The sequence below is a fragment of the Acartia tonsa genome, chromosome 13, assembly GCF_053477335.1.
Source record: "Acartia tonsa isolate MP-2025a chromosome 13, ASM5347733v1, whole genome shotgun sequence".
Classification (NCBI taxonomy): Eukaryota; Metazoa; Arthropoda; class Copepoda; order Calanoida; family Acartiidae; genus Acartia; species Acartia tonsa.
The window spans coordinates 14,080,795-14,095,793 of NC_137272.1; the positions used below are offsets into that span (position 1 = coordinate 14,080,795).

The 14,999-nt window shown below is 31.8% G+C and overlaps 1 protein-coding gene and 1 long non-coding RNA gene across 2 annotated transcripts; one reads left to right on the forward strand and one right to left on the reverse strand.

Annotated features, from left to right (window-relative positions):
- Window positions 1-2,904: 2,904 nt before the first annotated feature.
- LOC145335162 (uncharacterized) lies at window positions 2,905-6,655 on the forward strand. Its single transcript, XR_013885180.1, has 4 exons — window positions 2,905-2,931; window positions 3,443-3,500; window positions 5,743-5,940; window positions 6,651-6,655. It is a non-coding gene; the product is annotated as an uncharacterized LOC145335162 (long non-coding RNA).
- Window positions 6,656-8,870: 2,215 nt separating this feature from the next.
- LOC145304664 (transmembrane protein 216-like) lies at window positions 8,871-13,190 on the reverse strand. The gene is made up of 6 exons (XM_080146600.1): window positions 13,132-13,190; window positions 12,487-12,520; window positions 11,820-11,887; window positions 10,595-10,676; window positions 10,164-10,248; window positions 8,871-9,091 (listed from the first exon to the last, which is right to left on the reverse strand). Exons 1-6 carry the CDS (start codon window positions 13,168-13,170, stop codon window positions 8,992-8,994), a joined length of 408 nt encoding a protein of 135 aa, XP_080002726.1. The 5' UTR covers window positions 13,171-13,190; the 3' UTR covers window positions 8,871-8,991.
- Between the last annotated feature and the right edge of the window lie 1,809 nt (window positions 13,191-14,999).

A 14,999-nucleotide genomic window follows, 5' to 3' on the forward strand; every position in this document is an offset into this window, starting at 1 on the left:
ACCATGAAACCATGTAAGTAATTAGATTATGGCGGGAGATTTTCAAATTATTCTATTCCCTCCCTTTTTTAGAATTTCATATTTAAATCAATTAACCTCTACACACATATATGTGATTAAGGTCGCGCCAAAATTTTGTAGCGCGAGTTTTTAAATTCAATTAACGCCTGATGCTGTATAAACTTTATGAGAAAGAACACTTTCGCGCCAAAATTTGAATGGCATTTTTATTTCGTCTTATAGAATACAGGGTTTTAATTGGTGGGTATTTGAGTTAAGATTACGTAACCTCTTGACAAAAAAGCTAATTGGTTACCCATTTTTAAATTTTTAATCTCTGATACTCTTGGCGGGTGTTTTAAATTCAAATTATCTTCCATCCTTTTTATGCTTTGTAAACTCAAGCAAGCAAGGTTGACAATATAGCAATATTTGTTTTTTTCTCAATTAAGATCTCACTAACCACTGATTCGATTGAGTTCTTCATTTTAGAGAAGCTTCACAAGGTCCCATGATGGTTTTAGGCTATTTTCTGCCCCCTTTCTATCGATTTAAAACGGAGCCTCATGATGCTAGTTGCGCAACTGCTATAATCTACTTCATTACTTAAAGTAAAATATTTAGGAAAAGTAAGTTGAAATTACATAACGAGTTTAATACTTATTTATAAGTAACAGGGTGTCCGCTTTTGTGTGTGTTTGACTGTCTTTGTACACAGAGGGATCTTGCTAACCGATAAACCAAAAAAATTTAATAATATAATAATATCTAGTGGCGGTTTATCTTAGGAGGATTGTGGATGATACCCCCAAATCAACCAAAATAGTTAAAAACCTTCCCAGGACCCATTAACCTTAAAGTTTTTCCTGACTACTTTTATATTGTCACTTTTTACACCTACGTAAATGTTGTATTATTAACTGTTGATAAAAATCAGAAATAAGGAATTTTTATGATGTTTGTCTCAGTACCCCCCCCTCTCTAATTCATTATTTACAATTGATCAGTTTAAGGTTTTTGATACACTGTGAATTGTAGCAGAGCGTAGCAATATTTATAGCACTTCCTAACTTCCTCAATTAAAACAGAGAAATACCACTACCCTCCCACTCCCCACCCTATCAGACAAACATTTCAAAATAGCCACTTTTGAGTTGTGTGATTCTTATCAACCTCTAATTGTGGGGTAAGTGTATTAAAAGTGAAATTGGAATTAAAAAGGGAAATATTGCTTTTTAACAGGAATATTTCAAACATGGCAGTGGCCAGGAATATGCATAAATTGCTGGCAACCAGGAAAGTTAAACATTGGTGGCTCCAGAAACATTTCTTGTTATGCTAGATCCAGGAATCTTCTAACATTGCCAGGAAACAGGAAGCATTTGTTACCAGCAAAATTTTACCATGAACTGCAGTAGATCCTTTTTTTTGTCGCACTCAATTAATTCAAAATTAAAAAGAATTGGATGCATGCTTAACTAAAAAGATTACCTAGTCCTACACATTTGAATGATCAAGATATTTCTATTAATCTTGGCTTTTGTAAAAATTGGTGAATAAAGCGGGTTTTTAAATGAGGAAATGAGAGCCTGTTTTGCCCTATCTTTGAGATAATATGAATGAGATGATGTTTAGATAAAAAATTGTTGCTGCTCAGTCCCTTCCATTTTAAACTTATTGTATAATGTTTTATGTCAGAAATAAATTTCTGTCCTAATAATAAATATAAGTACCTACTATTGACAGTTTTTCTTCAGCTAAAAAATATTTAGCCACTCTTAATATCTTACCAGTAACAGCATAAAGAAAAAGGATAAGAGGATGAATACTAACCCCCTTTTTATGGTAAAATACTACTTCCCCATCCCTAAATTTTTAAAGAAAATTTAGCAGACAAAAATCAAAAGCCGCCCAGGGCTTTTTGTATGTCAATCATAAATAATAATGTGAATAAAAAGAAAAGCGATTTTTAGCAAACAGCCGTGGGCGGTCAGAATCAGCTGAATGTTTATTATGAAAAAAATTTCCCCCTTTTTAGAAATGAAAGGATTCATCTTTCATGCACAAATTTTTAAAATAAAAAAAATTCTTTGTAATTTTTAATTAAAACATTAAAACAACAATATCTAAAAGTAAAAAGTAAAAAAAAATTATTTTTTAAATGTTGTTATTTTAGTATTTTTTATATTTAATAACAAAATTTCATTTTTATTTTTAATTTAGATATTATATTCTAATTATTAAAACTTTACATATTAATTTTGTAATCCTCCCATTTTAAAAGTGGTGGAATAGCAATAAAATTTAGCGCGGCAACAGCGCAAATTAGGCCCCTGGGCCCACTGCCTATTTTCGTCTTCGAGTTGCTTCGATTCCTCACTTTTATTTTTTTCTCTATGAGTAACAGCTAAAAATTAATAAATATTTTGTGTGATTTACACTGTGTATAGAATTTTGGATCAAGTAAAGCAGAGCACGCTAATACTGTATTTTGGCATACTCTCTGCTTGTTGAGATGTTGCCATGGTTTGCTTCACTTGATAAAATATTAGCATGCTTGTTAATATTTTGGAAAAAATACCAAAAATTGAAATTGGAAAAAATTATGTCTGTGCATATGTCTACATTTCTGTTTAAATCAGATTACTATTTATGTAATTATAAATGTTTCTATATTTCTATTCTTACCTTGATCAAAAAGTCTTTAAATATGGTTAAATTAAATTTTACTGTTTCTCACTCCAGCAGGGTGTGTTGCGGCAGAGGTTTTGGAAAGCTAGGAAGGGAAAAAGGGTAACAATTTTCGGAAAACATACGGACAGAATTGAAAAGGGAAAGAGGCTATAAATTGGAGCTGCTTGTTGAATAAATTTCTTTCTACCATTGGTACTGGTCTTAAAGAGATATTGCATCATGCAGCTCAAAATTTTTGTAAGTAACTTCATTTTTGAAAGATTATCTTTATCTTTATTTTTCGTAAAAAAAGAAGGCATTTATATTTTTTCTTAACAATTTCCCTAACAATTAGATAGTTTGTCTGTAGCAGGAAAAAGCCACAGTATTACATTAAATTTTTGATAAAAAAAACACTTTTTTAGTAAACAACATAGCTATTTTTTTCGGGGGGAGCTTGAAGGGGATAAAGAAGGTATTTTTAAAATTTTTTTTGCAAAAAAAATTCGCATCCAGATTAGTTAATTTGTTGGAAAGAAGAATCCACTTTTACTTATAAAATTAAATTTCTGATTGAAGAATAACTTTTAACGCGGATCCTTAATCCAAAATATTGTAATGCGTTAGTTGGGGAGTGTCAACGCCCTCTTTAGAATTGAAAGGCCAGTTTTCCCCTTATTTAACCCTCTAATTGTTTCACACACCCCTGCAGTGCACGTCGCTTATCCAAAAGTTATAAAAAAGTTTAATACTATCCATATTCTGTTAGATTTTTATGCTGTTCCTGTTGGTAAACTTGCTTCTTGAGACAAGTGCCTTCAAAGTTGGTAAGAATTTGCAGTTGAATGAATTTAAACCCAAACAAACAAAAAAAAATAAAAATGAAAGTGCGAGGGGGATTGACTTTCTCTCCATTGTTATGCCACCTAAATAGGAGAAAGTCTTAAATCTTTTTAGAAAAGGAAAAGGTTCTTGAATAGAAAGATTTCCCAATAAAAAACTCTGTGTGCTAATTCTATTAAAATCATACAACATAATCACGAAACCTTTAAAAGTTTTGAATGTTATGGATGATTCAACTATTATCAAAAAGGGTTTATAGTAAAGTACATAAGAGTATAAATTCGCTAAATCTCATCACTAAACCTCAATATTAAAAAAGAAATTAGCAGACAATTATTCAAAACAAACAACAGAATTCTTACTAAACAATTCAAAAGTAGGGAGATTAAAAAACATTTTTACTTACTTCCTAAAATTAAAATCTTTAATTTTTTTTCTTTTCCATAATATTTGTAACTGATTAAAGACAAAAAACAAAATATTTTATTAAATATTTACTTTGATGCATTTTCAAACACTTTTATTAACCCCTTAAAGCAAGTTAAGACAAAAGTTTCATATTGATTCAATAATTAAAATACATCTTAAAAATAAAATTTATTGTTCATTACTTATTAAAACAAGGATGACAACATCCATAAGCGAAGCTCTGAAATTGAAGGACAAACAAACACTAACTCTAGTAGAGTGTCAGAACTGAATAAACTGAATATTAATGCATATGTCTACAAAATTGTAAGTAAATTTGTTGCAAAACCGATTAAATTCATGTTACTGTTTAAGGACATAATGACGTTCTTAGGACTTGATTATTGAGATGCTTCGCCTATAACACTATACCTTGTTGTAATAGGAATCAGTATTAAAAAAATCTGATGACTAGGATAATTTTAACATACAAAAATTTGTTGTAAAAAAAGTAAAAAATAAGCCTGTTTTAAATGGACGTATAAACTTTCTGGTAACGATTATAGAGTTGCTGCGCTTTCTAAGTGGTACCTAAAGGAATTAGCATGTAAAGTTTAAAATTGATAGGACAATTCTAACCTTTTTAAATTAACTGAAACAGCTAAATGTAACGGAAAGATGTATGGACCGACCCTAATTATAGAAAAGCTTCGCTTTTAAAAAATAAATAAACATAAAATACTAAATTCTATTAGTTAATTCTACTAGTTTTTATGTTCAAGTATTGCAGGACATGATAAATCCTTTTATGATTTCAGGGAAGCTCCTTATTTACATTCCCTATTTTGACACTTCCCTCCAACTTGTTTTGCAATTAGAGGCAAGATGTTGTCAAGAAATACCAAATTAAACCACAACAAATATTATTAAATGTATGATTTGGAAAAGCACAGTTATGTAGTTTAGAATTTCATTGCTAGATGTCATAAAAACTTTTTTTATTTTTAATTTTTAGCTGAGATAAATATTTAAACAATCTTAAATATTTTTCAAAGTATTACAGCTATCCACTTTTTGGGATTTTCAATCAATTTTATTCACTATTTAACATATAATTTACAAGCAGTCTATGATTTAGATAAAATATTTAAGGTATGTAAAATCTTTAATTTTGCCTGTCCAATTAAAAATTGAACAGGAAACTAATCTCTAACAATCATTTTTGCATGGCTCTTAGTAAAGTAAACAAAAACTGATAAAGTAATACTTGAGTTTCTTATCAAATTCTGCCAAAAGTTGCTTAATCTCATCATCTAGTTTTAACTGGAAATCTATGAAATCAGCTCTATAGCATTGTTTGCCAGAATAGCATTCCCTTGTCCCTGGTATTCATATGTACACAAGTCTATCTTTATAAAGATTGAAGTAAACTTCTACTTTTTTTTAAATGAAGAAAAATATGTCTATTTTTAAGTTTTTAAAGTGAAAATATTGTTTGTGAGGGGCTGGGGGGGGGGGGGAGAAGTGGTCACTTAATGGTTTGAGGGTTAAAAACACTTAAGAGATTAAAATAATAATATGCTTAAGAAATATTTTTTAAAGCCTAAATAAACTGTGTGTGTTACCTACTATTCATATTTTTAGACTTAAGTGTGAATTTATTGGTATAAGAGTGTCAAAAAATACCCTTATTTAAAAGTAGGTGTCCTTCACTTCCCCCCAATTTTTACAATAAAAGTCTGAATAAATTTTTTATCAAATATAGCTAAGTGTTAAGATGGGATAATTTAACATGTCTTTATAGCAATTCCTTTTTAGATTGTGGATGCTCTGGAAATAATAATCCTACCCCGGCCCCGTCAACAAATGGAAATGGTTATAGACCAGCTCCACCGCCACCAACTATACTTTCCTGCTGTGGAAATAGAGAAGGAATATGTGGACAATATTGTTATCCAACAACCACGACAACAACGACCAGGTCTAATAACCCCTGGCCCACCGGCGGCCCCATAGGTAAGTATCACAGAGAAGAGCATTTAACAAAGATAAATTGATTCAAAACCAGAAAGCAATTCCAACATAAAAAAAGTACAAATTAACAATGCAGAGAGGATTAACTTATTGTCGATTGTTCTGCCACCTGAATGAAATTTATTTTAGTCATTAAAAGGAAAAAGAGAATATTATAAAGTTAAATATATAATGCTATAACTGAAATATTTTGTAAAGACTATATTTTTAAAACATGAGGTCTAACACACCCTCCTTAACACCTTTTGAACAAGTCTTTATTTATTCATGATAATAGCAATTCTTTTTAGATTGTGGCTGCGATCGGTACGGTGCAATTACAGGCAAAATTTACTGCTGTGAAAAAATCTATGGAGTATGTAATCACTGTAGAGGAAAATAAATATATTTTTTTTATATTGTATTTTAACCATGTGTTAATGCAATAAAAATACTGTTTTAAAACATTTTATTTATTTTGTACAAAAATCTCTATGCAGTAAGTTTTAGATCAAAACAAAACACCAATGGGAAAACAAATTCAATTGCATGTTGATATACTAGAGGCGGCGTTCTACAATTATCCCACTATTGGCTAGAGTAAATATTAATCTTTTTCTTCCATTTGCCTATCTCTGAATAATAATCTTTTTCTTCCTGAAAAATTATCGTCCTGAAAGGATTAAAATGTTTAGTTAAATGTTAAATTTTAGTTTAATATCTGAACAAATTATGGACGCGTCACTAGTATCAAATTATTTTAAAACTAAGTTTTCTCTGATTTACTATTTTATAAATTTAAATTTTCTATTTTATGAATAGAAATTTAATACTTTAGTTTAATTCAAATAGCAACATGAAATAAAAAAAGAATTTATTCTTTATAGAGTAAAATAATGGGTCTTATCATTCTGGTCAATGAGAGTTTATTATAGATTATTGGACCACTATGAGTATTAATCACTCTACTATTGGAAGACTCGAGCTCATTTATAGACGTTTATTTCCTATATAGATCTGTCATGGATCTTGATGCAATAAAGCAAGCTGTTTTATAAAAAATCTGTCAAAAATAATTCATAAGGTAAAAATCAGAAAAAGTAGTCGCTCATATAGGTATAGAACAATGGTTTCTTGTTTTAATATATATTTTATCCATCTCTTTATATGATCACTGAACATCTGCTCCAAAAATGACTAAGTTCGTTTTTTCAACAGATCTATAGTATATGGATAACGACCTCTCTCCCTTTTTCAATGATCTTTTTCGTCTGCTACCAAATTGTTTTGTGCTACTTAGCTGTGTTAATATAACCGGCACGAATTTTCAATAACCCAATTAAAAGTTGCGATGGGGTGATACAGTTATTTAACCCCTCTAGTGTTTTACTCCGACTGTTATCATTTGTATGATTTATCATTTTTCTCTCCTCATTTTATATGACCACTAAATATCTGCTCTACAACTGACAATGTCCGTTTGTCTATCTGTGATATATTTTGTTGCTTTTCTACTTCTTGATGTTGTCATTCTTGTTAATTTCAAATAAATTTTATAACATATATTTGATATTTTAAAATTTTTAAGGACAAATATTTGGAGAAAAAACCTTAGTTTTAGAGTTGCTGTGCATTCATTTAAAATAATGTATAAATTTATTGCTAATAACAAAATTATAAAACATTTAAAACTACACTTTGTTAAATTACAATAGAGTTAGTAAAGATTGGTAAAAAAGAACATGCAATCTTAAAGGATAAGACAATGGACAATAAAAAGATGAACATTGCCAATGATGATAAACAAAAAGTTTATTCATTGTAGATTCAAATTTTGGGATCTACTGCAGTTCACGGTAAAATATTGCTGGTAACGAATATTGCTAAAAAATTATGAATTTTAAAGGCTGCTCGCTGCCAAACGGCTGAACGTACAGATCATGCCCGCACATAGTTTTAAGCGGCATAAAAAGGCCTACAAATAATCTGGATTAGCCATAAATCAGTAATGCATATTTATCTTGCAGTGCAGAGAAATGCGCGAAAAAGACCTATTTTACGCGGTTTTTCTTCAGTGAAGCTTTCCCTGTGCATCATTGGATCTTGGCTATTCCAGATTATTTGTAGGCCTCCTTATGCCGCTTAAAATGGTGTGCGGGTATGATCTGTACGTTCAGCCGTTTGGCAGCTAGCAGCCTTTAAAATTCATAAATTTTTAGCAATATTCGTTACCAGCAATATTTTACCGTGAACTGCAGTAGATCCAAATTTTGGGTTGAATAGTTTTGAAAATACTTGTTTGGAACCAAATTATCAAAATTTAATAAAAGTACCCAAAGTTTTTGAGCCAACGAATAAGATAACATGGAGTGGGGACAAAACCGCGACAGGGACAAAACCGCGACATAACAAAACCGCGACAGGGACAAAACCGCGACAGTGACAAAACCGCGACATTGCAAAAAAATCTATAATAAAAAAATCTTAATGCTAGAAGGTCATGGCCGCAGAGCTCGGCCCCCTGGCCTGCCTAGCCGCGGGCGCTCGGCCCCCTTCCCTATAACCTAACCTAACCTATATGTTCAAATGTTTAATGTAAATTAACTTATTTATAGTTTAGAATTTCGTGGATTTTACAAAAGGGGTTGGTAGATTTTTTTCAATTTTTTAATATTTTTTTACAATAGTTAGGTTAGGTTAGGTTATGGGCAAGGGGGCCGAGCGCCCGCGGCCATGTATTTCTACAAAAAATCCTACATAGTTATATTTCTGTTATTTTTACCTGTCGCGGTTTTGTAAATGTCGAGGTTTTGTCACTGTCGCGGTTTTGTCCCTGTCGCGGTTTTGTTATGTCGCGGTTTTGTCCCTGTCGCGGTTTTGTTTGTCGCGGTTTTGTCCCCACTCCGATAACATGATTACAGAACCAGTATAATTTACAGTTTAATGTTCCCTCCCCCCTAAAACACACCCCCTCCACCAAACCACTTAGAATCATTTGGGATGTATAGTATATCAATTTATCACCCACTATCTTATCCTTTAAGATTCTTGTGTTTAATAGGCAGACTTTGAGAATGCTAACAGGCAAAGGAAAGCCAAGAGTATCTGCACTCCTTCCAGAAATAGAAACACAGATCCCAGAACTATCTCTATCCTAAAAAATAACAAGGATGTTATTGTTAACATGTCCATAAGTAGCGCAGCAAAACAAGGATGACAACATCCAAAGGGGTGAAGGGTAAATAAGTGTTAACCCTCTTGGATGCCTAATGAAGACATACATAAGTTTTAAAACTTAATTCTAAAGATGCTTTGCTTATAATAGTTTACCTAATTATCCTAGGAATCTATATTCCAAATAGTACTGACTTTTTGGTAACGATAATAGAGTGGCTATGTTTACAGGAATCATCATGCCAAGTTTGATATTTATAGGACTGTATCAGCAGTGACCCTGCTTTTGTGTCTTTTTGTCATGCACTCATGGGAAAATCCATCTCCTTGTTAATTTCCTTATATGAAGGTTTTGACGACGACCTTTTCTGACCTTTGAAAAGAATCCTATGTGCGGCATTGTTTGCAAGCGTGTGCTCTCTCAGAGCCAATTCCTTTGTTTATGTTGGAGAATGAACGTGGTGCGATGTATGTATTTCTTCTGTGAAAGAATCGTCCCATTGTGTTAAAAATCACCTGTAAAGCTGTCCTGCTTGCACAAATAAGAGACCAGGTATGTTTATTTCAAGCATGACAAACATAAGAACCAAATTATATAATGTTTTTGCCTTTATTTGAAGTAAAATAATCTAATTATCAAAACCAAAGAAATGAGGATATCACGAAACCTCTTATCAAATTACTTGAAAGCAATCCTTTATAAAGAATTTTAATCAGTATTTAATATGTATTCAATAATGCTAATTTTATGCTTTTGTTTTAGGTCCAATGTTTTCATTCTATCAATAAAATAGAATTTGTAAACGCTGTTTCATTACCTCCGTCGGATAGCTATGGTGCTTGTCTGTCGCCACTACGTTGCTGGCAGCTTAAGATCTCCTTTCGGCCGCCTGCCAAAATAAGGACAGTTCTAGCAAGTTAACGATATCAGCTATCCTTGAGGATGTGGCAGAAATGTCTCGTTTATAAACAGGTTCTACTTATTGCAATATACATTTGGTTAAAGAACATGCAATCAAAGGGTTAGTTGTCTGCATGGTTATAATAGTTACCTTAGAATATAAGTTTGCCACAGAAGGAAGAACAAGGCTGCCAGGGTTGAGGGTATACACATTACAAGAGATATTATTACAGAACCTAAATATAAATATAAATATTTTTTTTAAAATCTGAAATAAAATAATGGTTATCAAATTCAACTCCCCCCCCCCTCCCTCAAGTGCCTCTAGAGACCTCTAGGGGCGTAGCCGCTAGCACAGAGATATAGAGATAATATAATAGAAAGAATAATACTGGTACCCATAGTTTTATAACAACCGTGTTGGCTTAATTTTTTTTGTTACTTTTTATTGAATAGTTATTGGTTGATCCCAAACAAGTAGTGTCCAAATTTTTAACGTATAAGAAGGGGTAATATTGTTTGTCATCAATATTACATTAATTTATCATCCATTGTTTTATCCCTTAATATCCCTGATTATACCTGAATTTTCAGTGAGGTTTCCCTTATGAGCAGAATAAAGGCGGATACACTCCACAAGACAAAAACTTATCAACATCAAACTCTAAACAAGGAAGAAAATTGTCACAAGAAATCACAAGAAATTACTTGTTGAATTCCTTACCCCCATCCACTTCCAATGTTTTTTTTCTTCAAATGAACTGAAAATAAGAGATTTGGTTTGGTTATATAGGGTACTTTCCTCCCCTCCTACTGGAAGAACGAATTGACCAATAAATATTAGGGTGGGTCAATTTTGGACATTTTTTTTCTGAGGCCAAAGCGGGGATCTGCACTCAATTTATATAGATATAATACACCTCTGGGTGATTTAAAATTTATCCTAAGTCTTAAAACCGCTGACGACCAGACATTCAATTGTATAGCTATTTGTAAATGGGAGTAAAAAATTTATAGAATCAGAACTATGGCTTCATGGTGCTCCCTGGAAATGCCTTGAGGAGCTGAGTCAGGAACTTTTGTCCGTTTCAAAAAATCTCGTTCCTAGCCTGAGAAAATCTAAAAAAAACTCTACAAATTCGACAATTCTCAATAAACCTTAAAAAATTTTTTTTTAGTGATTTCTAAGGCTAGGAACGAGATATTTTAAAACAGACAAAAGTTCCTGATTCAGCTCCTCAAGGCCTTTCCAGGGAGCACCATGAAGCCATAGTTCTGATTCAAAAAAATTTTTGAATGTCGTCTTTGCACACTAATAAGTAATGAATTATATTTTTAAGTGGTCGTGTTCTAAAACTCAATTTTTTAAAATTCTTTTTCGGTCAGAAATGTTTTTAAGGTTAATTTTATCTGTTGCATATCCCCGCTTTGTCTAATTCCGATATGAACCCACCCTAATAAATATGGTCTATATTAGCAAGCTAATTTGACGACAAATTTTCCCTTGTCAATATATATCCACGTATATCCTATATCCAATCCATTGTCAAAGCGTTTGTTTGATAGGGGTTGGGGTACGGGAAATTATTAAAATTGTTTTTAATTTAGGTTGCTAACTTGAAACTCATGTATTGGTCAGTTCGATCGTCCAGCAGCAGGGGAGGGGATAAGGTAAAGGTAAAAGTACTGCGAGTTTTACCTTATTAGATAACATGGAAATCTGGTGTAACATCCAAGAATAATACATCCATTGTAAAATCTAATATGATTTTTAAAAATTATGATTTTAGGAAGAAATAATTCTTACCTCAGCTGCCATGTTCCTATCTGGGTAGGGTAGGATGGTGCTTTTGTACGTCAGCAAGATTATCTCTCCTTAAAAATAATACAATAATTAGTAGCGCAGCTACTCTATGATTAGGGTATGTCCATATGTCGGATGGTTACTCTTTATTGCCCCTTCTAAGATAACTAACATAGGTTTCGTGATTTTTTATAATATAATTTATTTGATTGTAATATGTTTTTTAGTAGCGAAGCTAATCTATTATTCTAAATGTCCTTCCTTAAATCTGACTGTAAGAAAACGTACACTTCTTAGATGCTATCTAAGATAGACGACTGAATTTTTGTGTGGGTATAAACCATAACAATGGGCAACTATTATAATTTACTTAAATGGTCATTCATGTATTATATAAATATCAAAACGTAAAAAAATCAATATTGGTTTATAAAGCCCAAACATCTGAGGTGAATTCTTAAAAAAAAGCCTCACTAAAATCAGTTTGCCCCACTAAAATCAGTAAGGCTCGCTAAAAAATTTAAAGGGGATAATTTTGCCTCACTAAAATCTTAGTGAGGCAAACTGATTTTAGTGGGACAAAAGATTTTTTAAAGAATTCACCTCTGCTCTTTAAAATCACTTATCTTAGTAAGTGGTCAGTGGCTGTTTAAAAACGTTAAAAGTTTACCTGTAATGTACATTAGAAAGTAGTAGGAACCAAACTGAAATAAAATATATTTTAGATTTATATCTTGTATCAGTGGCTTCGCCCTTAAAAACCTCTGAGGGTATTCAAGGGGAAAAAAGGTATATGTGATTACTCTTGGGATGTTTGATTTACATCTCCTAGAATAATTATAAACCTTTCCTAAACCTATAGAAAGGTTAACTGTAAAGGAGAACCATATCGGTTTAGCGGTTAATATCTTAAGCTACAGACAGACATCATCTCACCTTCATATAAGGATAATAACTCACGGATATTATGTTCAAATTATATATGCTACGATAATAGCTGAACTGAAGTAAAATTACGGCGCCATCCAGCACTGAACCTCCACCCCGTATTTATTTCCTATGCCTAATCATTTCGTATACCTAACCCTAACCTAACCTAACCAAAAGTCATAAACAAACAAACAAAAAAACTACCTCCACCTTATTTTTAATTTATCCCAAAATAAAGGGGTCTATGTTCAACAAGTCATTTTGAGGAAAACCACCCCTTATGATGAAAGAAGAACTCCAAATCTTCAAAAGTATTATAAAGATCTTTATTATTGACGTATATAAAACCTAATCATATAATAGCTTCGCTCTTAAAAACTCTTACTTGTAAAAAGCACTGATAGGGTAGGGATGATTTCACCATTTTTAATTATCTAAAATATTTAGGGATCTTAAGGGATAAGACAATGAATGATAAATTAATTTATACAAATAGTAGTTATTTCTCGCATCGTATTATAAACACCTTTCCGCGGATATAGAATGTACAATGGCCGGAGGTGCCGAAGGCACAGGCTAAAAAAACTGTTTTTTTTAAAATGTACATTTTTATAGTCGTAGAAAGCTGGATATAATACGATGCTAGACATAGTTTTTTCGTATGGATGAGAACCGATTCTTATCCACCGGATTCGAATGAATACGAGAAACAAAATTTCCCGTTCTGTATGTCATATTGATGACTGTTAGTTTAAAAATCAACCAATCACAATTCAATAAAAGTTCCCAAAGTTTATGTGCCAACGAATAAGATAACATGGTTTCAACTTCGATGAAGTTTCTTAGCCAACGAATAAGATATTATCTGTTAATATAAGATAAATACTAAAAAAAATAACTAACTAAAGAATTTTTGTTTATAATTATACTAATATACAAAATAGGAAATCAATGATTAATTCATATATATATCCCCAATAATGATAAACAAAATTACCCCTTCTATAGATTAAAATGATTGGTATAAAAGTTTGGACACTGCTAGTTTTTAACCAACCAATCTTTATTAAATAGAAGTACCCAAAGTTTCTGCACCAACAAATACGATAACGTAATTATAAAACTTTGGGTACCAGTACAATTTACAGTCAAATCCCCCCTCCCTCTCTGATAATAATAACAAATACTAATAAATTAACTAACTGAAGAATTTTTGTTTATTTATACTGGTATACGGAAAAGGAAAGCTCTTTAGAATAAAACTACCTGTCTATATTACTATTGTTGGTATTACTACTCTACTGTTGGTTACAGCTTTCCCTACGAGTATCGTATTATAGTCAGCTTTCCACGGATATTTCATAAAAAATTTTAAGATTAAAACTATTTTTTTAGCCCCGAGGGGCTGCCCGGTCTAACAAAGCTGGTATTTAATTTATGATTTTTATTTCAATATACTTGGAAAAATGTCTTTTAAACGTGATTGTTCAGTATGGAAGAGAACCGGTACTAATACAGTGGATAGTAATTATTATTTCTCTCTCTCTTAAGTAAAGAGGTATTTTTATTTGCTTTCTTTTTATACTTTAACAAAAGTAACAGAATGTCTGTCTATCTTTGTGCGTGTAGCAAAGGATCTCGCTAACCGCTAAACCGATATGATCTTTTTTAATAATGAAGTTTCTTATAGGCCCAGGGAAGGTTTGTAAATATTTATATTTTTTTTTTTTTGGGGGGGGGGGCTACCTTCAAAGGTTTTGTATTTTATTATAAGTTTTTATGACATACTCTATAGATCATTTTTTCCATGTCGTTTAATAACTTTTGAGCTTCATTACTTATTAATGTTCTTAATCATGTTAAAATATTTTTTACTAATCGACAAATTAATACTTACTTATGCACCAGATTATGTACTCTGACAAAATGATGCTCGCAGCTGGCTAAAATAACGATAACCCCCATCAAACTCCTTCAACCCATCGCTCTCCTCCAACTGGAAGACCGAACTGACCAATAAATGTGGTCTCTTTTAGCAAGCTAACTGGACGACTGATTTTCCCCTGTCAATATATCCCCTAACCTTTTATATCCTTTATCCTTTTTTTACTGCTAAACCATCATAAATTTGAAAATTCTAATGCCATACCGGGATGTAAGTGAAGTCATAGAAATGTAGGTTTGTTCCTAAACAATGCAACAGTACCTGAATTTGATCAATTTTGCATTAAATTCATATACAAAATTGCTAAC

Excerpts from the sequence above, each read along its gene's own strand:
- LOC145304664 (XM_080146600.1), bottom strand. The coding sequence starts at position 13,170 with ATGGTGAAATCATCCCTACCCTATCAGTGCTTTTTACAA. Across the intron at positions 11,888-12,486 it reads CTTTCTAATGTACATTACAG|GAGAGATAATCTTGCTGACG; the intron begins GTAAACTTTTAA and ends ATTATTTTTAAG. Across the intron at positions 9,092-10,163 it reads TGGCAAACTTATATTCTAAG|GATAGAGATAGTTCTGGGAT; the intron begins GTAACTATTATA and ends GTTATTTTTTAG.